Raw genomic sequence first — 24,169 nt, forward strand, 5'->3', positions numbered from 1 at the left:
AGAGGAATCCCCATCCACCCCCGCAGGAAACGCTCCAGTGATTGGAAGTGTGTGTGGCTACGTGTGTGCCTCTGTGTGAGGAGGGGGCTCACTCCAACTCCCACAGACATCACCACGCATGACGAAGCTACTTCCCCTCACGCGGTCCAAGGCGCACACGCGCGATCCACAGCCACGCCCGCACACTCTCAACACACACAGGGCGTCCAAGGGTCCAGTTGCCATGGCGAACAGGAGCGCGTGAGCCCAGCCGCCCCTCCCGCCCCCAGCGGAGCCCGGTCAACTCCAGCTCTGATTGGTCGCTGCTTCCTCATTATGCAAATCATTTGCGTAGACTCGGCAGCCGGCTGCCTGACGTCACCAAGCACCGGGGCTGGGGCTCGGGGCTCGGCTCCGGGAGAGCTCGGGCGGGAGCCCGGATAGCGCCGCGCGGGGACCTCAACCCAGACCCCAGCGTCCCGCCGCCTCTGCCCCGTCCTGCCCCGCCCCCTGCCCCGCCCCTTTCCAGCCCGCCCCACCCCCTCTACGCCCCTCCACCCGGACCCGCCCCCAGTGCAGCCCCCCGCCCCCGCCGCCCGGACCCCGCCCCCTCCCCCCTGGCCCTCATCACCGGTCCAGGGAGGGGACGGCGGGACAGGCGGGACCAGTGGGACCGGCGGGAGGGCGGACCGGGCGGGGATATGGCCGCGGCGCCCGGAGGGTCTGCGCCGCCCGCCGGCCCCGGCCCGCGCCTAGGTTTCAGCACCGCGGACAGCGGCGTCGGCATGAGCGGGCTAAACCCCGGTCCTGCCGTGCCCATGAAGGACCACGACGCCATCAAGCTCTTCGTGGGGCAGATCCCGCGGGGCTTGGACGAGCAGGACCTCAAGCCGCTGTTCGAGGAATTCGGCCGCATCTACGAGCTGACGGTGCTGAAGGACCGGCTCACCGGCCTCCACAAAGGTGCGCGGGGTCAGCCCAGCCCAGCCCAGCCCAGCCCTGCCCCAATCCGATTAGAGTGGGCCCGGCCCAAACCCCAGCCTCAACCGCAGCCCCAACCTTAGATCTACCTAGAGTCAGTCCAACACCAATCCAATACCAGTCCCACTTCAGCCCAGTCTCCTCTCCAGATCACAGAACCCCCAACCTGGAATTTTCTTTCTGATATCCTCCCACTGATCATCATTCTGATCCCCTGACATGTTCTCCACTCTAACCTCTAACTCCCTGCCTTTCACCTCTCACATCCCAACAATCCCGACCTTTCAGTTGGACCTTTCTCCACTCCTCTCATCAGACATTCCAAATCCTGGAATTCGGAAAGTTATTTGACCTTTGATATCCTCAATCTCCCAAACCCTGGACCCAATCATTTCTGGCCTCCTCCCCCAATCTGGTATCACCCCACTCAGGCCTAACCGCCTGCACATATATCTTGGACTTGTACCCCTCATTCTGGCCTCTAAGCTCAGCCAACCCCCACAGAGCCTTCCTTTGAGGCAGATTGCTACTACCCCCCTCCCCAAACCCAAGGTCCTTCCTTCTTCAGAATCCAGGCCTGGTTAACTCACAAAATCCAATTCCCCACAAGGAGGCTCTCAGCTCCAAATTCCACCCTTATGTTGGACAATAACCCAATCTCTCCACCCCCCTGCCAGAATGCCAATACTCTGCCTCTTCTGACTTGATTCCAGAACCCTGACCTCAGCTGGGAAAAACCACCACCTTGTGCCCCCTTGTTTCATGTTTCCTGTCAGCGAACCCACCCTTCTTTTATCCTCTAATCTCCCCCACTAGGTACCTCATCTTTACCCCTCCCCAATCCTCTTTATAGCCTCCTGCTCTCCATCTTTCACAGGCTGGTCCTGGAGCAAAGCCTGTGGACCAGAGCTTCAGGGTGGGTCAGGTTGAAGAGGCAGAAGGGATTTTTTTTCTCCCCTGCCCTTGCTAGAGAGACAGGCACCACAGTCCTGTCCAGCCACACCCCTTTCTTCCTGTAGAGAGAGGAAGGAGGCTTGTTTACATGCAGAAAAGTCTGTCCAGGCTGGGCTGGAGTAAGAGAGCTGGAGTCACATGTCATACAGGGGCAGGGGAAGGAAATTATTTAAGGAGAAACACTTCTACCTCTCTCCACGTTCATCACACTTCAGTTTCAGGATTTGAGGGGGAAGGGTCACCAACCATCCTCCATGATTTTCCTAGGAGAAAAGTGGTGGGCCCTGGATACCAGCTAAAGATACTTTCCTAAGCCCTGAGAGCTGGAATGAGGCTGCCACCTCTTTTTAACTGGGAGGTTTTGGAACGTCCTTAGGCACACTTACACAGGGGCTTCACAAAAATGCCCACAGAAGATCTGGGACCAGCAAGGGAGCAATGTGTCTTTAACACTTTGGGGTGGGGTTACATTAAAAGGGGCATGAAAGAATAAGACTATGCCACCCAGATTCCTTCTAATGCTGTCCAACTGCCTGGCTGTCCATCCATCCATAGCAATTCATCTTCTTATTTTCTAGACATTTATTTCAGTGTGTAAGCACAAGCTAATCTTTCTGGGCCATCTGTACAATAAGGGAAGTGTATAAGATACCTTTAGTTATCACTCTTCTCATTCAAATACCATCAGAGTCTGAATTGTTCTCTCATCCTTTTTCTCCCTCTCCATTTAGCTCTAATTCTTCCCGTTTCTTATTTTCGTGTGTCTCTCCCTCAAGTCATGCTTCTCTGTCTTTTCATCCCTCCTTTTTCCACCCCCTATCCCAGGTATTCCACAAGGGGCTCCTTTGGGCAGCAATTGGGCCCCTGAGCCTTTCAGACAGGGCCCCAGCCCTGCCCAGTTCTGACGTCAGCTGATATGGCTGAGTGGCAGAAGACGGAGCAGAGATGTAAGCAAATCAGGTGTTTCGTGATATATCCCCAAACCAACCCGAAGTTCTCCAAGGCAGGGTTGCCTTGCAGCATGATTGGGGAGGGTCTCCAAGTCAACATCTTCCCTCCTTTCTCCCCAGCAACAGCGACATCCAAAAGCCAGAGTGACTCATTTTCCTTCTGATGACTGGGTACTGAGGGAAGCAGTCACAGGGCTTTGAAAACAACGTCAGCCTAAGAGTTAGGAGATTCGAAACCCCATTCTGCCACTGACACACCCTCTGGGTTCAGTTTCCCTATCAATACAGTAAGAGTTTGTCTCAGGTGTTCTCTAAGCAGATAGTCACCCACCTTAAGGGTGCAGCCACATAGAAGACATCAGAGAAAATGTTCCCATTTGCCTTCCTAGTCTGCTGAGGTCTAAGTGGAAAACTTCACGAAGCTCCTAATGGCTTCTCACATCCACCTTCTCTTCCTTCAGTCTTTCTCCTTCCTACACTCAGAAGGCTCTTTTTGAAAACATAGATCTTATCATGTCAGATCCCCACTTCAAATCCTTCAGTGGCTCTTCATTGCTCTTAGAGAAAAGTTCAAAATCCAGACTGAGGCCTACAAGGTTATAGGTGACCTGATCCCTACCTACCTCACCATCCACTCTGCCTCCTTTCACCAATCTCCAACCATACTAGTCTTCCATCCATTTCCCCAAGACACCAAATTCCTGCCTCAGTCTTCATATGTGCTATTTCCTCAGCCTGAAATAATCACCACCCTTCTTGTCACTTTGGTAAGCCCTGTTTGTTATTGAGGATTCAGTGTGTTCTTTGAAGCATTCCTCAACGTTTTGGACTCAAATTACATTCCTCTCATGATTCTTTACATGACCCCCATGAGAATAGGGAATGTGTCTGCCTTGTTACCACTTCATCCCCAAGCCCGTATAATGCCCCACCATAACAAGTCAGTACTCAACAAATATTTTTTGAATGCGTGAATGCTCAGTGACTACTGGAAAGGAAGAGATCCCTGCCTCAGTGCTTCCTAGCAGGCTACAGTTTCTGAGGCTGAACTTAAAGGGGAGTAGGACTAATCCTTGGACTCAACCCAGTCTCTGTCCCATAACTACTGGTTCTTTCAGAGAAGTAAGATTTGGGGCACAATAACCCTTTAACAGGCCCTATCTTGAAGTACTGGGAGAGCTGACAGATCAAGCTTCTTCGATAGGATTGGAGGTCCCTGAAAGCTCCTCTCTGCAGAAAGTCCTTAAATCAGCCCCATCTTGCAAGCCTCAGATTAACCCATTCCACAGCTTCAAACTTGGAAGAGGGAGGCATTAAGAAGAAGTTGTGATGTCTTGGGTTTGACTCCCAACCCTCCTCCTCCTTTTTGCCTCCTCCCATCTGAAACTGAGTTGGGAAGGAATTGAGGCTGATTCTGGGAGACTCTGTGAGTATAAATACGAAAAGGAAGGGAGAGGCTGGGGTTAAAGCTGAAGGAAAAGCCGCTTAGGGAGGTTTAACCCCAACCGGACTTATGGCTGGAGTGGGGAGGGGAGCTGTGGGATTGTATGAGCATGTGGCTGGATGTGGGTACACATGTTCCCTAGGCAAGAAACCAGGAGCCAATGAGAGGGAGCCAGAGTCTGGGACTCAGATACATGAAGGCCCTCCATTCAGAGAAGGCGGGAGGCAGAGAAGGCTTCTCAGAGCAGTGCTTTGTGAAAGGAGAGTGGCCTTAAGTTTGTCACTTAATGGGGTCTTTCCACAAAGAGTATTTGGGGGTTTCAGGAAACCCCCTGAGCCAGCCTCTTCCTCTCCAGGCTGTGCCTTCCTCACCTACTGCGCCCGGGACTCTGCTCTCAAGGCTCAGAGTGCACTGCACGAGCAGAAGACCCTGCCAGGGGTAAGTCCACCAGGGTTGGGGGGTGGGGATCACCTCAGGCTGGGGACATGCCTTATGTGCATGCCAAAGTAGCATGTAGGGGCTGGGCTGGGACCAGGAACTAGAAGCAGAGTCACCTTTCTAGATGTTAGCTTACCCGTGCCCCAAACAGCTTTAGGTTCTTTGGTATATTTAGTCTTCTGGCCCAAAGAAATGAGCTTAACACTTGGGCCAAATATTCCACCTTACCTTTTCAGAGAAGCACAAGTGTTGTGCGCTATGCCAGAATTTGCCAGCCTTGGCTAAAGTCATGGCTTAATGTGTCATTTGTCCCTGGTGTGAGAATATATGCAGATACATCGGGTAGGCTGGTATCCTACTTTTTTCCAGTTCTATAGCACTTCCCTTTGTCTTCTTCCTGTAATTTTTTTTTTTTTTTGGTGCCTTGACTCACCAAGATTGCTTTCCTTCTTTTCCCCCAAACACTTGGTTAAAGCTAAGAGGACCTGATTATATGTGCACAGTTAAACCATTATATATCAGTGGCACCTCATATGGCATTAGCTAATGGCTAATCACTGGACAAAAAGGAAAGTGGGGCCTACAGACCATGTGGCAGGAAGAGAATGGTGATTGTTAAGAACTAGTGTGGGTTCACCAAAAGCAAATCATACAACATAACCTCATTTTCCCTTGTCAAAGGAGTGATGGATCTACAACAAAAGCACTATTCAAATGCCCTGGGCAGGCCAAGCCTGGGACTATTTCCAGTTCTAAGCTTCAGACTTAAGAGGATCATTAGCCTATCAGAAAGAGACCAGGATGGGATGGGGACATAAACTATGTCATGGATGGTGATTTGAAGAAATTGGAGATATTTGGCTGGAGAAGATAGGGTTTAATGGGGGCTTTCATAGGGAGGCATCACTACATAATGATTAAGGATACTACTTTCTGAGTCTCGCAGACCTAGACTTGAATCCCAGATTTGTCATTTAAGTTCTGTGTCTCCAGATACATTATTTAGACTCATGAGCTTTGATTTCTGCATCTGTAAGGAGTGGGTTATACTAACACTTAACTCACTGGGCTACCATGAGGATTAACTGAGGCTTAGCAAGTACCTGGCACAGAGTAAGATCTCAATAAATATTACTGTTGAGGTGGGGACAACCACCTTCAGATTATTAAGAGGTTTTGGTTTGCTGCGGGTGGTTCTAAAGGGCAGGATCAGGATCAGTGGATATAAAGAACAGACACTAATTTCAGCTCAGTACAAAGAAATCACTTTTCTGAATCAGAGCTGTCTAGCAATGGCACAAGGTTTGCCTAGAGCTGACCAAGCTGTTAGTGTACCATCAGTTCATAAGACTAATCCCAGTAACTGAAGCAACTTGAGCCTCACTCTTGAAGACTCAGCATTAAGTAACACCAACGTATTATCCTCACCAAGTCTCTGTGTGTAGGCTCTGGAGTCAGACAGACCTGGGTATGGATCCAGGCCCTACCACTCACTAACTCGGTGTATGACCTTGGGCATGTCTTTACTTTAAAGCCTAAGCATCCTCATATGTAAAAACAAATTCATAGAATAGTTATAATAATTAAGTGAACTAACTCACATAAAGTACTTAGCATAGTTCTTTGTAGACAACAAGCACTAATATGGGTTAGGTGGTGGTGATGGTAGTAGTAATAGTAACAGCAGTGTTTGTAGGGGTAGTAGTAGAAGTTATTACTCATCCAACCATGGGAGCAAATGACTTCTGCTGCTAAAATTGAAAGTCACTGAGACAAACTGTAACATTCCGTGTGGGAAACAGCATAGAAAGGTGCAGAGACAGAAGGAACAAGATGGGTGTGAATGGGGTTGGGATTGTGGAGGAGGGCCCATGTAAGCATGGGCCAGGCCAGAGAGAAGATCCACCAGAGGGCAGTGGTGGAAGAGGAAACTTTGGATGCCAGGATGAGGGACTTGGACTTTATCTTGAAAGCAATGGGAGCACTGAGAAAATTAAGATGAACTTTGGAATTAAAAAACAAAAGCAAAACCAAAAAACCCTCTTTGACCAGCCACACGGCTCCACAAAGGGAGGACTGAATGAGACTGAGGGCACCTGAGATAAGAGCTGTGAGGCTCTGGACTAACAGAATAATTTCTGAAGGAGAAAAGAGAAAAAATAATAACTAGCATTTGTTGATTCCAGACAGTGTTCCTAGCATTTTGCACGTTCAAAGTCATTTCGTCCTCTAACAAGAAGGTATTATTGGCCTTCCCATTTTACAGATGAGGAAACTCAGTCAAAGGAAACCAGCGACTTACCCAAGGTTATGAAGCTACTAATAGGAAGACCTGGGAAGATGCAGGTAGTCTGGCTCCAGAACTCATTCACTTAACTACTACACTATTACCTGGGCCAAGCTGGTGGCAGACAGGTCTAAGGTTCTGGAGGGGATGATGACTGGGTACATCTGCCCTCTCCCACCATTTCATCCACAGGCTTCCAACATGGCCTGCCTTTGTACTGCCAGGATTGGCTTTATTCACCCTCTCCAGCTTAACAAAGTGAAAATTAATATTTAATTATTCTCCTAAATGAAAATCGATGGCTCTGTTGGCCAGCCCAAGCAATGTCCGTGCCATCAATCTTTCCTCTGGGCCTGCCAGGGGCAGCAGCAGTGTTAGTCACCTGGCCTCAGGCCCATCAGCATGAAGGGAGGAGGGTGTCCAGCTCTCTGTAGGCACTGGGTCCTGGGCACAGCTGCCATCTGCTGGAGAAGCAGGGGAAGACTTTAATCTGGGCTCTTGCTAGAGACAGGCAGGATTGTCACCCTGGGAGCTGTAAAGGTTGGGGTTCCCCAAAGAGAAAGCCTGAACCTCTGGGGAAAATTTCACAATATCTACTGGACTGGGATCTCCCTTTTGCTCCCCTTCACATGCCCCTGCTAATTTCTGTTACCTATCAAAACTTGGCTCCCCGCTCAGGACTTCCTTTAAACCTGTGCTCTGTCCCATCTTCTGTAGCTTCTTCTTCATAAAGCTGAAGCTATGTCTTGCAGCCTCATTTTAGGCTGCAGAATCCACCTAAAGAAGGTGGGCCCAACCCTAGCCCAGAAGGTGCCCTCCCCTCACTTGTCTCTCTCCCTACTCATGACTTCCCTTCCACTGGGCATTCGTCCCTTCAAACACTGTGAAGGAGACAGACAACTGCGTACATTTGCTTTTGCAGGTTGTGCCCTGCACAAAACAGCTTGTGCAGAAAGAGCAAGTGGGGGCTAAAATTCATCCACGCTCTCCTGACCAAGCCATGCACATTATCACAGGGCTGTGTCAGCCCAAAGGAAGAGGCACTTTTTTTTTTTTTTTTCAAATTCATCCACAGAGTCAGGGGAGTGCCTTTTTGTAACTCACACAAGGCACTGTATGTGCTAGCAGCTGCCTAGTGAGCAAATCAGAACTTTGCCCTCAAGGAGCTTTTTCCAGCCCGAAATAACTCACTGCATCTCAGTGCAGTTTACACCTGGGCACATAAAAGGAGCATCAGGAGTGGAGAGAGAGGAGGTGCTTCACAGAGGGAATGCTACCCGATCCCATATATGATCATATTTCATCACATCTGAGGGTCTAGAAAGCTGAAAGACAAGACGACTTCTGGGATTCTGGATACAGTGTGAGGATTGGTAGGGAAGGTGTCCAGTGAAGACAGCCAAGGCTCTATGTGAATGAAGAGTATTGTGTCTCTGGGGCAGCAAGGGAGGCAAAACTCACAGGTTTGGACTGCCAGTCTTAGGATCTTGGGCTTTATCGGGAGGTTTGCAATAGGGAACCATAGGTGGATTTTATTTTTTTTTTAAGATTTTATTTATCTATTTGACAGACAGAGATCTCAAGTTGGGGGAGAGGCATGCAGAGAGAGAGAGAGGAGGAAGCAGGCTCCCCGCCAAGCAGAGGGTCCGACGTGGGCCTTGATGCCAGGACCCTGGGATCATGACCTGAGCTGAAGGCAGAGGCTTTAACCCACTGAGCCACCCAGGCACTCCCATAGGTGGATTTTTTTTTTAAGATTTAATTTATTTATTTGACAGACAGAGATCACAAGTAGGCAGAGAGGCAGGCAGAGAGAGAGAGAGAGAGAGAGAGAGAGAGAGAGAGAATGGGAAGCAGGCTTCCTGCGGAGCAGAGAGCCCAATGTGGGACTCGATCCCAGGACCCTGAGATCATGACCCGAGCCGAAGGCAGCGGCCCAAACCACCGAGCCACCCAGGCGCCCCCCATAGGTGGATTTTAATCAAGGAAGAGTGAGGGACTGGTTTTAAAAGCTCACTTCAGCTATAGTATGATGGTTGGGTTAGAGAAGAAAGAACACTGGAGGCAGATGATCCATTAGGACACTGTTGCTTGAATGCAGCTGAATGAGTATACTGGCCTAGCTTTGGGGATAGGGCAGGAATGGGGAAGAGAGGACAGCCTTGAGAGCTATTTAGGATATCCATATAGATTCTAGAACTAGTGGTACTTGGCAGTGGAGTGGATTAGAAGAGAGGGTAGGTAAAACAAAGAACTGAAAATGGTGAAGTTTTTTTTCTCTGCCTCTCTCTTCCCTGCATCCATGTCACCTGTCCAAGAGAGGTGGTGGTTAAGAAGTTGAGGGCACAAGTGCTCAGTGTAAGACACAGAAGTGTCTTGATGGACTCAAGTCTCACTCCAAAGCAGGAATTTTAGGCAAATCAAGCAGGAAAAAGGGGTAGGGCCTTGCCTTCCCTTCTACTCATGGGGGCCAAAGTACCAGGGTCTCATGTATGACTGCACTGCCTCTAAACTTTTCCACTCCACTGCCTAGGTTCTTCTCTCTGCTTTCTGACATTCTCTCCCTTGATTTCCCCACCAGGTCTGGGCCCTGAAGCAGACGTGGGCCTGGACTCTATCTGGGAAACTTTCAAGTGAATAGGTACTCAGCCAAGGGCAGGAGCTCACCTGAGGTCCCAGGACAAATTCTTGGCCAAGGATGCAATTCCCCTTATTCAAAGGGGAGCAGGGATTGCCTCACCCTACTTCCACATCCCTCTGCTGGCTGTGGCAAGAACGAGGCAGGGCAGGGTTGCTTAGGCAGTTCATGCAGACAGCTCTTTTTTTTTCTCCAGTCATGCAGAGTGTACCTAAATTCCAGGTGTCCTCTCTAACCACTTCCCAGTGGGGACCAAAGAAGAACCACTTTCCCCAACTCTGTCCTCATCCTCTTGGGCTCCTCTCCTGGGACTTCCCCTGCATCTCCAAACTCCCAAACTGCCAAATCCCTCATCACCTAAGCCATAAACCTAAAGGTCAGCCACTATTTCCTTTTCTCCCTCAGTTCCCACATCCAGTAGAACTTTAGTCCAGTTAATTCATTCTAAACATCTCTTGAATCTGTCCATTTCCTTCTGCCCCGGTCCAGGTCACCCTCACCCCTTACCTGTATCATTGATCTTCCCACCTCTAATCTTTCCCTTTCCGATCTTTTTTTTCAGCATAGTGACAGCTCATGGGATCTATCCCCATTTAATATGCATCTCTGGATCCCTACTGCCTTGGAAATACAACAAAGCCAAAATTCCTTGTTTTGTTTTTCACAATTCCTCCCACCGTGGTCACTGGCTACCTTTTAGTTTCATACCCTTCCATTAAGAACAAACAAGCAAACACAACACTGCATGGTAGGATCATAATTCTCCCTTTTACTAATGTGCATACTAAGGCTCAGAGACCTTAGAGAAGTTGCCACTGATGGAGCCACGATTTAAATCCACGGCCATATGACTCAGAAGCAATTTGCTCTACCCTGGCTACCTGAATCCTTGCTCCTTCAGACTTGCAGCTTCCTTTCTATCCCCCAGCCATCTGGAGTGCTAAGCCGCCAGCTTTATCTCTCCCATTATCTCCACATGGCTCATTGACCCCAGTTTGCAAAGTCCAGGTCAAACTTTGCCTCCCCTGTAAAGCCTTCCCTGTATCGACCTCTCCAGTTGGAGTCAGCCTCTCCTGCAGAATTCTACCTTGAACTCCTCCCAAGGCCCTGGTCACTCTATGCCTCATTCCTTGTGTTCATGTCTTAAGAATGGAGTTGAGCAGCACAATGCAAAAACATGGACTTCAGCATCAGACAGACTTGGAGACAAATCCCAGCTCAACCACTTACCCATCCTGTGACTTGCACAAGTGATTTATCCTCCCTCAGCCTCAGACTTCCCATCTATACTATGGGGACAATGGTATTACCTTGCAGAGCAGTTGGAAAGAGTTTAGAGACAATGTATGTATGGTCTCCCAGAAAGGGCATGGTACATAGTGGGCTCTTACAAAATAGTGGCGTTATAGTCCCCTCCATAAGTCATCGAGGACAGGGTCTCAAGGGTCATTATTGTCTTCCATGAAGGTCCCAGGCTGGGGCTTTTCAAAGAGTTCAGGAAATGCTGGCAGCATGCCCGAACAGTGGTAAGCGTAGGTGCCAGACTCTGAGGCTTGGACTCTGCCAGGTCTATGAACATGTATATTTCACCTAATGCCCACTCTCCATTCAAGAGTTGGGGAGGGTGGAGGGGGAACGGGGTGTCCCCTAGAGCACTGATGAGATCCATCTCTCCAGAAACCCAGCCAGGGAGGCAGCTGCCATGGAAACCACTGCTGTCACATGTGCTTGTCACTCTAGGTTCCAGAGAGAAATTCTCAGGATCTATTTAAGAACTAATAAAATAATGATGGTCTTGCTCACCCTCACTGCGCCCCACCCCAGGCTTCTAGCCCTTTTTCCTTCTTCCCTGCCACACTCCTCCCTGCCTTTCCTGTGCTCCTTCCTGACCTCTTATCCCTTCGTTTCCTTCCCATATCCACCAGTATTTCTCTCTTTCCTTGCCCCTTTCTGGGTGTGTCTCTTTCTCTCATGATTTCTGTCTTCTTGTGTCTCTTCATCTCTCCTTGTTTCTCTGCTCTCCATGGCTCTGTCTCTTGGTCTCTCCTCCACAATCACAGGTGGCCATGCCCAGGGACGGTTCCCATTCCTCCTGGTCCCTGGTCCCAGCCAATCCAGACCTGCCCAGCTCGCCCTGATCTGCTTGGATTGATCTGTCATCCCCTCTAGACTGCAGCCTGAGTCCTGTCGGTGTCTCGGCCCCCACCCACAACCTGGTACACTGCAGGGGCTCCACTGCCAGCGGGTGGGTGTGTCAGAGCGTATAAGAACCTGAGCCCTGGGTGGGAGGGAGATTGCGCTGGTTCAGGCCTGGCCTGTTTTCCTTTCTTTTCCTTTCCTTTCCTTTTTTTTTTTTTTTTAAATAAGCCCTCCCCAGTTCCCCACCCCCAAATTTGATCCAAAGGAAATTGCTCAACTGTGACTGCCAGGGCGTTACCATGGTTACTGGGTAGCACTTGTGGCTATGGTAACAGGAAGCTGCCTGTTGTCTCGGCAACGAGCACATTGGTAGAGGATGGAATGGCCCTGATTGGTGCAGAAACAGTGCATTTCCTGAAGGGAGGGGGTCAGATCATCACCTTCTCAGGCCAGATGGGCATCAGTACCCCTTCCTCCATGAACAGGAAGGCCGCTGTTCTTTCCTCCCGGCACTCAGCTGTCTGCCCCCAACAATAATTCCTCACATCCTACGCTCCCAGCTTTTGGCAGTTTACAAAGACCTTTTGCGTCCCCATTATCTCATGTGATCCCCACAACACCCATGAGAGGAAGGTGAGATGGGGATTCAATCATGAATTCTCTCAGGGTGGTTGGGGGATGGGAATGTGTGGGAGTGTATGTTGAAATCACCTAGGAGCTTTTGCAAATTGTACAATCCCCCAACCTGAGAGTCTGGTATGGTTCCCAGGTGATTCTTATCCACCCTTATCAGGGAACCCCTGAATTAGAAGGTGAATCTGGTTGGTGGGGGGAGGGGATAAAGGGAAGAGTCAAGTTGCTTTCCAGGTTTCTAGCTTGGATGACTGGAAGGATCAGGTCGGGGCAAAACGATAAGCTCTGGTGTGGGTGTGTTGAGTGGAAGATGCCAGCGGGACTGTCCAGCATGTAGCTGGGTACATGGGTCTGAAGCTCAGGAGGGAGGTGTGGGCTGGGGAGGCAGAGCTCTGAGTCAGACCTGCGGGGATGGTAGCTGAAGCTGCGGGTGTGGGCGAGACTATCCAGGAAGAATGGGAACAGCAGGATGAGCAGGGCCAAGGACGGTATGCTGGAGAACGCCAGCACCCTCAAGGGAAGGGGGGCCCAGGGAGGGAACTGAGGGGGTGAGTGTAGAAACTGTGGCGACACAGAAGCTGGGGAAGGTTTTCCCCCATTTAACACATGGACTCTGCGAGAGGGTGGCTTACTCGAAGTCATACAACCATGAAAAGGCAGAGTTGGGGTAAGCAGCACTAAGTCTGATTCCCAGATTGTTTAATCTAAATGACATATAGAATTATATTCTGTTTTAGTACAAAACACAAATCTTCAGTAGCAATTCCACCCTCCCACCCAACTCATCACCCAAAGCCTGTAAGGAGGTCTAGGAGCCAGAGGGACAGGCCTCGCGTAGTCATCCCAGCCCAGAGCCGAATCTCTTTAGCAGCCACGGTTCATCCTGGCTTGCCACCCAAGCTTCCTATCACCACCCCACCATCCAGGTTTCCTACCTTCTTAATTTCCCAGTTTAATGAAGAATCTTGGAGAAAATCTATAGACCACCATGAGAGTGGTGGAGTACAGAGTTCAAAGGGCACAGGGCTTAGATCCTGAGGCATTGAGGGGAGGAGAAGCCCGGTGCCAGGACCAGGCAGTCATGCTGACTGGGTGTGTTGGTCCAATGTCTTTCAGATGAATCGTCCGATCCAAGTGAAGCCGGCTGCCAGTGAGGGCCGAGGAGGTAACTTCCCTACGTGACAAACCTCAGGGTATCACCTATGTAGGGGACGGTGGGCCTATTCCTCGAGTCAGTCCTACCCATGGTTTATTACCAGAGCTCCCTTGGGTCGGTCGAGGGAAAGTGGGTCTCAGAATTGCTCAGTACCAGAAAGAGCTTAGTCTTCCCAGCTCAGTCTGAGGAGAGATGGGGTCCCAGGGCCCCTAGATTCCAAAGAAGCAGGAAGAGACTGAGAAGATGCTGGAGCTAAAGGAAGGAGGCTCTTATCACCTTGCCCTGGAGAGAGTTCATTCCTGTTTTGTCAGATGTAACTTCCAGATTTGCTTGAAAAACCAGGCTGGAAATTTTTTTTTTTTAATATATTCTTCTGATCAGAGAGGGCTCTGTCCACTCTGGATTGGGACCACTCATTTCCTCACTGTAATTGCCTGGTTACTTATGGTAAAAGATGAGTCTGGTAAGACAGACTTTGCAGGTCATATGAAGGAATTTGACTCTGCAATGAGGACATGGCAAGTCTTTGAAGGGTTTGTTTGTTTGTTTGTTTTTAGTAGTACTGTTTCCTGGAACCAATGCTCCTTAAGAACAGGAGGGGTAGAAAGCCTGTGCTTTTTGACAGCCAGCTACATTCTAGCCAGTTTCCACACTGGAAAAGTGATGCTAGCTTTTGTTGTCAGTTCTTTGGTATCTTTCCCACCTTTGGGTCTTAGATCATTCCAGGATATCTGCCTAATGCCCTGATGTCTGCTGACTCTCTCCCTTGGATAAGACTCTCTCCCTGCCTTACCCAAAATCAGTCATGGCACTGTTAGGTGGAACAAGTTGCCCACAATCAGGGAGAGAACAGAACCCAACTGACAGGCCTTTACTAACGTCTACTAACTGTGTGCATCCTCTCAGACTTCATGCTCACTGTCTGTACTTACGAGGGGCTCTGGTAGCTTCATGGGTCCATTGTGGAGTTAAATCCTCTATGAAACCCTCCTTTATCCTTTTAGATGATCTGACCTCTGGTCTCTGATTCTCAATTTGAGGCCAAGGTGTTACCACTTCTACTTTGCCTTGAAGAGATATTCCCAAGTTTCCTCCTCCCCTTAACACATGTCCTCTTTTCCCACTTCATTCTTTCCAGACAGGTTTTTGAAAAGTTCCAGCTTCCCTACTGAACCTCTGGTTCACTTGTCCCAAGAATTTCTGCCTTTTGGGAAGCTGTGTTAGGTATCAAGGCCATTGTTGGCCATTGTTGGACCTCTTCTAAGCCTTGTCCACAAACATTAACTACTCCATAGCTCAGAGGCTAGCTTAGAGCACCTGAGTGAGCTTAGAAGCAGGCAGGTTGAGCCTGTAGTTTATTCAACCATCCAACCAACATCTTCTGAGTAACTTACTCCACATTAGGAATAGAGATGTGAGCATCTTTCTGTGAGCATCTGTGACCTGGCATCTGGCCTCACTGAGCTCTGGAGCTATGAGGGGATAGTAAATAAGAGGTTACTATTCAGTGTGATCAGTGCTTTTCAAGTCCTGGGGGGACTGTGGGCACAATAACAAGGGGCATCTATCTTAGTCTGGAAGGTCAAGGTGGACTTCCTGAGGTAGTAATATTCAAGCTGAGATCCCAAGGATGAAAAAGTAGTAGTCAAATAAAGAAAGAAAGGAAGAAGAGAAAGAGTAGTAGTCAAATAGAGAAAGGAAGTAGTAGTCAAATAGAGAAATAGAAGGAGCAAGTGCTTAGGCAAAGGGAATAGCATGCACAGAGTTCAGAACATGATGCAACCTGGCTCTGGTTCAGGAACTAAGTTCCCAGTGCTGGGGGCACTCTTGCTGTCTGGAGTCTTGTTGGGGAGAGGGCAGCTCTACAAAGCATGCTTCCGATGAGGCTTCTGCTTGGCCTGGTCCATATGTCCTTATCATCTGGACCCCACGCAGCGGTATCAGCCAGAGTTTTATCATTACCCTCCCCTTTTTGCACAGAGTTTTCAGGTGTCATGTCATTGACAGATTCTGTACCCACCTATATACACCTGTTCAGATTCAGAGCAGCTCAGGAGAGTTGGAAAAGCAAATCTAGCTGAAAAGAGGACTGCCTGGCAGTACAAGTCATAATTTTAGTAGTTACGTTTTGCACAGTTTTTACGTAGTTACGTTTGCACAGTTTTAGTAGTTACGTTTTTCTTGACAAATGATGGCTCTTAAAGGCATCCGTGAATAATCCTTCTTGCAGGTTTAGATGACCAGATCTCTCAACTCTTCCTGCTCCCACTCAGAGCCACCAAATGTTCCCTGCTACATCTTCAGGAGAGAGGAGGCATATGTAATAAGCCTTGCAAAAACAGTTGGGCCTTTAAAATTTACAAGTATTTAACTACCAACTGATCTGTGTTAGATAATCTTGTTAGTAATCAAAATGTGTTCCTTTTCTTCAATGTTATATATTTCTTCTTAAGCGAATTCAGCTTTCTGCTGAATTTTAAAACAAACTAACGCTTTAGAAACTCAGCTTTTTAAAATGGTACTGAATTTTGCTTCTGAAATGTAACATTTGACATCAGTGTGGGACAGCTTGCCCTATTCAAGTCTTCTGTCTGTGATCCCATTCAATAAGCCTTCAGAGTTAATGATCACACCTGTCCTAATAAATTTATCCCTATAAGCTTGCATGTTTTTTTTTAATTCCTGAAATTAAATCCCTTAGTTTACAATTGAATAACAATGATTTCTATATCTTTTAAGAATATTGGTATCTACATTATATGTTTATTAAAAAATTTTAAAAAAGAAGAACACTGGTATCAATGCAGATATAATCTAAAGGGTATCAAGGCAAACAGTATAATCTTCCAAGATTCCACCATTTTTTCTTCCAGAAGGGATTATTAGATTTCCATCCCCCTCCCTCAATAAAACAGGGATTTCCAACTCAAATGCTACAGGAGCCAGGTAGATAACTTTAAATAGATGAGACTGTCATGATTTAATTACAATTTATATTTTAATTATATTAAATGTTGGCAAATGACTCCACTTTTAAAAGTTGACCAGCACTGCAGAACTTAACCAAACTTACCAGTTTTGCTTCTTCGGCCCAAAGACTTCCATTCCTCCCATCTGCATATAGGAGGAATCTATTGTGCACCCATGAGCTTTTAATGAAAACAGCTACTTTACATTATCTTTCTTGAATTTTGATGCCAATGCAGCAGAGTAGTATACCTCTTATTTTAAATCAATAGACATGAAGTTTATGGTTGAAATAACCTGTTTTAAACACACTGTATGTGTATCACTTTTAGAAATTACTGGTAACACCTGTACATTCGATACTTACAATGCAATAATAGTACCAACACAACAGAATCTGCCTAATAGAAGGTGCTGGAGTCCTCTTCTTCCATGGCCATCCTCTGCAACCCTGATGATGCTCTGAGTGTTAGATGTCCATCCAGGTCTTCATGGACTATGTTATAGCAGGCTTTTTTTTTTTTTTTTTTAAGATCTTATTTAGTTGACAGAGAGAGAGATAGCAAGAGCAGGAACACAAGCAGGAGGAGTGGGAGAGGGAAAGCGGTCTTCCCACAGGGCGGGGAGCCTAATGTGGGGCTCGATGCAGGGCTCTATCCCAGAACCCTGGGATTGTGACCTGAGCCAAAGGCAGACTCTTAACCATCTGAGCCACCCAGGCGCCCTATAGCAGCCTTTTCGTGATCTCAGCTTGTTCCCATAATTTCTGGAGCTAAGTTCCATGCTGTTTATGTACTTCATACTCCATGCCTATATTTTACATCCTATGGCACTGAGTGATACTCTTAAAAGGAAAATGCACCTAACTGTCCAAACGACCTGATATCCTAATTATAGTAAAGGCAACCATTTCTACATCAAAAATGAACATAGTGCCAGAAACTTTTCTCCTCAGCATCTGGATTTATTTGAATGTAAACATTAAAATGTTTGCCTGGATGAAAATTCAAGGGTTGTGTATTTCAAAATGTCAACGTCAAATTATACGAGGTCAGCAACCCCCAAATCCTTCAGACATTGGTCATTAAGTCTCTTTTACTTGCTGTTCAGCATGGAGGCTGCAGTTGATTTTTCCTAACTCTCATGATCCCTTCTATGGAAGCACAAAAAATAAGATTAATGGTAGGCACTAATCTAATAGGAAAACTATTTTTAGTCCCAAGGCAAAATATTCAGTCACTAAAACTCCGGTATAGGGGCGCCTGGGTGGTTCAGTTGCTAAGCGTCTGCCTTTGGCTCAGATCATGATCCCAGGGTCCTGGGATTGAGCCCCACATCAGGGTCCCTACTCAGCGGAAGCCTGCTTCTCCTTCTCCCATTCCCCCTGCTTGTGTTCCCTCTCTCGCTGTCTCTCTCTCTCTCTGTCAAATAATAAATAAAATCAAAAAAAAAAAAAAAAAGAAAGAAAAAAAGAAACTCCTGTATATTTTTCCCTCTCTTTCAAATTTCATAACATAAAATCAATAAATTCATAAATTGAACCTTTGGGTTCAATAGTGACTGCTCCGCTCGTTCTATTCTCCAACCTTGGCAGTATTTTTTTTACCAAGGATATTTTTCCCCCAGGATGCCTGAGGTACAGGTATCAGCTAAGTAATCAACCCGTGCACTCTTTCCACTTTAGTTTTTTTATACTTTAAAAACAGTCTCTGAAGTGAGTCATTTCTTTTTCAATCTTGAAGTTTGGCTTTACTGAAGAGACCAGTTATCTGTTATCACATCAACCCTCCCATCACCAACCTATAATGAATGAATGGTTTAGGTAATTTCTAACTGGATTTATATGGTTTTGTTTAAATATTAGCTCAGATTTTGAATAATAAATATATATAATTATTGAACAGATGAGTCATGTTTTTTATGTAATTTTATCCAGGATTCTACTTCATTCGGGATTTAATGACTAAACTTTGACTTAAAGTTAAATTTTCAGCTAGAATTTTCAGAATTTCATTAACACTGGGACACATTCTCTGATCTAAATGAAGTATGGATCTTGGCTACAACCGTTCTGCCAGTCAGTGGACACGCTTATCTGTCTTTGATCCTTATACTTACTTAATTCTATGAAGTACTCTTCCAGGGAAGACTTGACTGGATAAGTTTCACAGTACTGCTTAAGACTACTCAAGTTAAGGTTTCACTTCCTGAAATTAACTCTACCTCTGGGAGGTGCCTCCCGTCAGCTTGACTCAGAGCAAATCACCCAAAGATTATTGTTAACACTTTTAGGTCATGGCAATGGCTAATCCTCACAAGCCCTTTGGGTTCAGGTATACAGCCTGCAAAAGGAAAATGAAATCTGGAGGCTGAGATTCTTTTCTCTTGGAGGAACTTGGAATCTTGGGCTCCGTCTACCTTTCTCCCTTAACTTCCCGGTTCTCCTGGATCAGAATGAAGGGACAATAGAGTCTCTGTTCTTCCTTGGTCTGTGTACCTAGTTTTCAGCCCTCCTTAAAGATCTCCTTCATTTTCAAAAATTATAGTAAAATAGGCATGACATAAACCTTATCACCTTTACCATTTTTAAGTGTACAGTCCAATAGTGTTAAGTATATTCACACTGTTGTGCAAACCATCTCCAGAATTTCTTCCTCTTACAAGGCTCAAAATCTGTACCCATTAAATAACTGCCTTTCCCCCCTCCAGCCCCTAGTAACCATAATTCTACTTTCTGTTTCTATGGATTTGACTTCTCTAGATACCTCATATAAGTGAAATCATACAGTATTTGTCTTTTTGTCACTGGCTGATTTCACTTAGCATGATGTCCTCAAGGTTCAGCCATGTTGTAGCTTGTGTCAGATTTTCCTTTTAAAGGCTGAATAATATCCCATGGTATGTTTTTATCACATTTTGTTTATCCATTCATTGTTTGAAAGACATTGGGGTGGCATCCACCTTTTAAGTGTTGTGGATAATGCTACTGTGAACGTTAAGTGTACAAATATCTCTTTGAAAAAAAAGGATCTCTTTGAGACTCTGCTTTCAATTCTTTTGGTTATAATACCCAGACCTGGTATTGCTGGACCATATGATAATCCTATTTTTAATTTTGGAGGGAATTGTCATACTGTTTTCCACAGTGGCTTTTCATTCTCACCAGCAGTGCAGAAAGGTTTCAATTTCTCCACAGTCTTTCCAACACTTGCTGTTTTCTTCTTCCCCTCCTCTTCCATCTTCTCCTTCTATACATTTTCTTCTCCTTCTTACTCTTTTTTTCCCTCCTTCCCCTTTTCTTCTTCTCCTCCTCCTCTTCCTTCTTTTTCTCCTTCTTCAACAGTCATCCTTATAGTGTAAGGTGGTATTACATTGTGATTTTCATTTGTACTTCCTTAATGATTAGTAATATGGATCATCTTTGCCTATGCTTACTGGCCATTTATATATCTTCTTTGGAGAAATGCTTATTTAAGCTCATTGTCTACTTTTTAATAGGATGATTGGTTTTCTTGTTTGAGTTGTAGGAACTCTTCATTTTGGATATTACCAGATTTTATTGGGATATTATCAGATACATGATTTGCAAATATTTTCTCCCATTCTGTAGGCTGTCTTTTCACTGAGTGTGTCTTTTGATGCATGAAGTTTGAAATTGATGTAGTCTGGGGTACCCGGGTGGCTCAGTGGGCTAAGCCTCGGCCTTTGGCTCCAGCCAAGGTCTCAGGGTCCTGGGATTGAGCCCCGCATTGGGCTGTCTGCTCAGCAGGGAGCCTGCTTCCCGTCTCTCTCTGCCTGCCTCTCTGCCTACTTGTGATCTCTTTCTCTGTCAAATAAATAAATAAAAGCTTTAAAAATTTTTTTGATGAGGTTCAGTTTACTTTTGTTGGCTGTGTGTTTGGTGACACATTTAAGAAGTCATTGCCAAATGCAAGGTCATGAGGCTTTTTCTCTGTTTTCTTCTAAGAGTTTTATAGTTTTAGCACTCATGCTTAGGTCTTTGACTCATTTTGTTCATTTTTGTATATGATGCAAAGTAAGGGTCCAATGTCGTCATTTTGTACCCACTTTTCTCAACACCATTTTCTGAAAAGACTGACATTCTTGTCAAAAATCATTTGACCTATATGTGAGGGCTTATTTCTGGCCTCTCTCTTCTTTCCATTGGTCTGCATGTCTTTCTGCCACTGTCACACTGCTTGATTACTGTAGCTTTATAGTAAGTTTTGAAATCTGAAAGTGAGATCTCCAACTTTCTTCTTTTTTAAGATTGTCTTGACAATGGGTTCTTGAGACTTGATATGAATTTTAGGATGGATTTCTCTAGTTCTGCAAGAAATGCCATTGGGATTTTAATAGAAATTTCATTAAATCTGTAGATTTCTTTGGGCAGTAGTGATATCTAACAATATTAAGTCTTTCAAACCATGAACACAAGATGTCTTCCATCTTTTGTGTCTTTAACTTCCTTCAGCAATGTTTTTTTAAAAAGATGTTATTTATTTATTTGACAGAAATAGAGGTCACAAGTAGGCAGAGAGGCAGGCAGAGGGAGAGGAGGAAGCAGGCTCCCTGCTGAGCAGAGAGCCTGATGTGGGGCTGATCCCAGGATCCTGAGGTCATGACCTGAGCCGAAGGCAGAGGCTTAACCCACTGAGCCACCCAGATGCTCCCGCAATGTTTTATAGTTTCCAGGATACCAGTCTATTTGCCTCCTTTTTAAAGTTTATTCCTAAGGATTTTATTCTTTTTGATGCTATTTTAAGTGGAACTGCTTTTTAAATTTCTTTTTCGTATTGTTCATTGCTAGTGTATAGAAACACAACTCATTTTATTTGTTGATTTTGTATTCTACAATTTTGCTGGATTTGTTTATTATTTCCAGCAAGGTTTTTTTTGGGGGGGCGGAATTAAAGCTTTTCTTGATGTTTATCAGATCAGGCCAGAAGACTCTCTTTGCCCTGGCTATTTCCTCAGTGACTTTCCCAGGTTCTCTTGGCTCCTTATGCTGGAGTCATTACTAAGAATATCAGGGGAAAGATGCTTTGCTCCATATGCTGCCACCAGCAGGATCCCTGGGTTGGTATCTGGACTGAAAAGTGGATGAGTATTTTTAGGATGTATTTGGTGGTTGGTACCCCAATGCTGAAACTTCATTCCTACACAGTCCCTACAATCATGGCATCCCACCAACAGGAAGGTGAATGAGTATGAGAGACCTAGAAGCTAGAAACTCGGCCCCTCAGGAATTCCTTTGAGCCGACTTGAGGTAGAGCCTCTTTTCTTGAAAGGCATCTTGGCGCCTTTCCTGAGGAAGAGGGAATGGACTGACTCTGACTCTGATCTCTCAATCCCATCATTTGCTATTAGAATCCCTGACCTATATGACCGGCTGCGCAAGGCAGCTTTATGGAGCTGGGCCTCGGGGGCTCAAACAGCTTGGTTTGGGTTTAAAAAAGCATTTGGTAGAAGAGCAAGGCATACACATTAGTTGACAACAGGAGAAGGCAATTATACCATCCGTCTGTGTTTCTATCCAACTATGTCTCAATTCTACACTAATGCTATCTTTTAATTCCTTCCACTCCAGGAAGGCTGAGCCTTCTTATTTGATATTCCCAGTTTTCTGGAGACCCACCCAGGGGATGATTTTATTCAGAGATTTCTGATCCATTTCTTATAGAATCTTCTCTTTACCTAAGTGGTAGAGTTTGAAGTAGAGGAAATTGAATTACCTGGGCTAAATCCCATCATCACCTCTCTCTGGGGGCACTGACCCTCAGAACCTCCAGGGCTGTATATTTGGGGGCTAATCTAGGAGGTCAAGCCTGTACTTCTCTTAGACAGGTCTCCCGAGAAAATTATCCCACCATTTTGGGATCACCTGAAACTCCTGGTCATTGTGACCTTGATCATCCTGTTGCCAAACATTACCAAGCTCCCTGTAAAGTGGCAAAGAGAATACCAGCATTCAAGGTGATACCTGTGAAACAGGCAGTATAGAGCCCAGCCTATAATGCAGCCTTATTTCAATTTTAAATTCTGTATAGCTCAGTAGTCCAGGACCATAGGGTCTGTGACTTTTCATGGAGATTAAAATTCTTGACTGGGCACTGGAAAAGAAGTATCAGAGAATTTCATGGTCTGTAGAATGAGCTTGAACTAACCACCATCAGCGGGAAAGAGCAACAAGAGGAAGAGCAGTTAAAGGATCAGACCACTGTCCACACAAACCTATTTCCTGCCTTGGGGGCTCCATCTCAGTCTTGACATTTCACTTCCTACCTAGGGCTACCTGGATGCTGGTCCCTGTGGCATGATATCTTACCTAGGAGACACCACCATCTTGCAGACCCTATCCAATGACACAACTGCACTACAAATTAGGGTATTATTAAGCCCTCTTTAAGCCTTGGGACTCCGGAGGCCATAGGATCTTCTTTAGCTCCTCTTAAACCTTTGAGAGACACACAGGCATGCTTTAGAGTCACAGCTCAGAACAATGACACAGTCTTCTGACATTTGATTCCCTGACCAAATGGGGCCTGTCTTCCAATGTCAAGGCAAAGCCACTAGCAGACTGATCAAGCAATTTTTTCTTTATCTTTTTGGTTTCCTGAAGAGAGTGATCTCAGATCTCTCTGCATATACCATGTGGAATTCTATGCATTATATTTTCAGTCAGTGGTTTTTAAAGAACTTTCCTTGCAACCCCCTCTAGGTGGTACTAGGAGAAGATGAAGCAAAAGGAACTTCAGCCCCAACCCCACTCCCCACTTTTCTGGTTTTAGTCAGAGCAGTTCTATTTGTCTCTCATTTTTTAGCTTCATCCTAATATTTTTGTTAGAACAACAGATTCTGCAGCTTTTTTAAAAGGTTGGGAAACCAGTGATCTGTTCCAAAAGCACTATTTTGTGGCTAACATTCCCAGAAGTGAAGGACACTCACTGACTGTACTCTCACCACATCAGATGGGCACTTCCTCTAAGATTCCAGCCACAAGTACATTACATATCCCTTCCCCCTTGAGATCACTGAGCAGTAATCCTCTGGAGAGGAGGCAGGATTCTGTTGATACATATTCTGCCCATCCCATTTAACCACAGCCTCCACCCTCCTCACAGACACAGCACTGACAGGCACTTTAGGGTCCCTGGGCAGCCTAGGCTGAATCCCACACCATCCAGATAAAATATGGACACATACATAACCCTACTGGAAAGTCTGTCCACTGCTAACTCCAGGCAGTCTGTTCTTCCTTTTCTTTGCCACACTTCAGTCTATGACCCTCACCAGCCTTGTCTTCCTTGGATTCAGGATCCAAAGATTCTCCACTGGCCTAGCCAAAATTGTTAAGGAGTAAAGGAGTTTAGGATGGGTTTTCTTGGGCTCCAGGATCTGAAGGTGAAGCCTGAAACCAGATTCTCACCTGTTCCTCTCCCCAAATCTGTTGCCTGCATGAAGCCACATCCTATTTCAGAGAGTTATGTTGGTGCAGAAAAAAGCAGGACTTTGACACCCGGCCGTGTGACCTGGACAGTCTCCTGAGGCCTCTATCCTGGGTTCCTGGACAGTCTCCTGAGGCCTGACTTGCTAGATGTGT

General features: G+C 46.2%; 1 protein-coding gene across 6 annotated transcripts in view; it reads left to right on the forward strand.

Annotated features, from left to right (window-relative positions):
• The first annotated feature begins 362 nt into the window (after window positions 1-362).
• Window positions 363-24,169, forward strand: part of CELF6 (CUGBP Elav-like family member 6) — a 28,694-nt gene continuing 4,887 nt past the window's right edge. For all 6 annotated transcript variants that reach the window (XM_059371897.1, XM_059371899.1, XM_059371893.1 and 3 more), the window contains exons 1-3: window positions 363-942; window positions 4,664-4,746; window positions 13,560-13,608. In XM_059371897.1, coding sequence (XP_059227880.1) covers window positions 681-942; window positions 4,664-4,746; window positions 13,560-13,608 — 394 coding nt within the window. In that variant the 5' untranslated portion in view covers window positions 363-680. The remainder of the gene's footprint in view (window positions 943-4,663; window positions 4,747-13,559; window positions 13,609-24,169) is intronic.

The sequence above is a fragment of the Mustela nigripes genome, chromosome 13 (assembly GCF_022355385.1).
Source record: "Mustela nigripes isolate SB6536 chromosome 13, MUSNIG.SB6536, whole genome shotgun sequence".
Lineage (NCBI taxonomy): Eukaryota > Metazoa > Chordata > Mammalia > Carnivora > Mustelidae > Mustela > Mustela nigripes.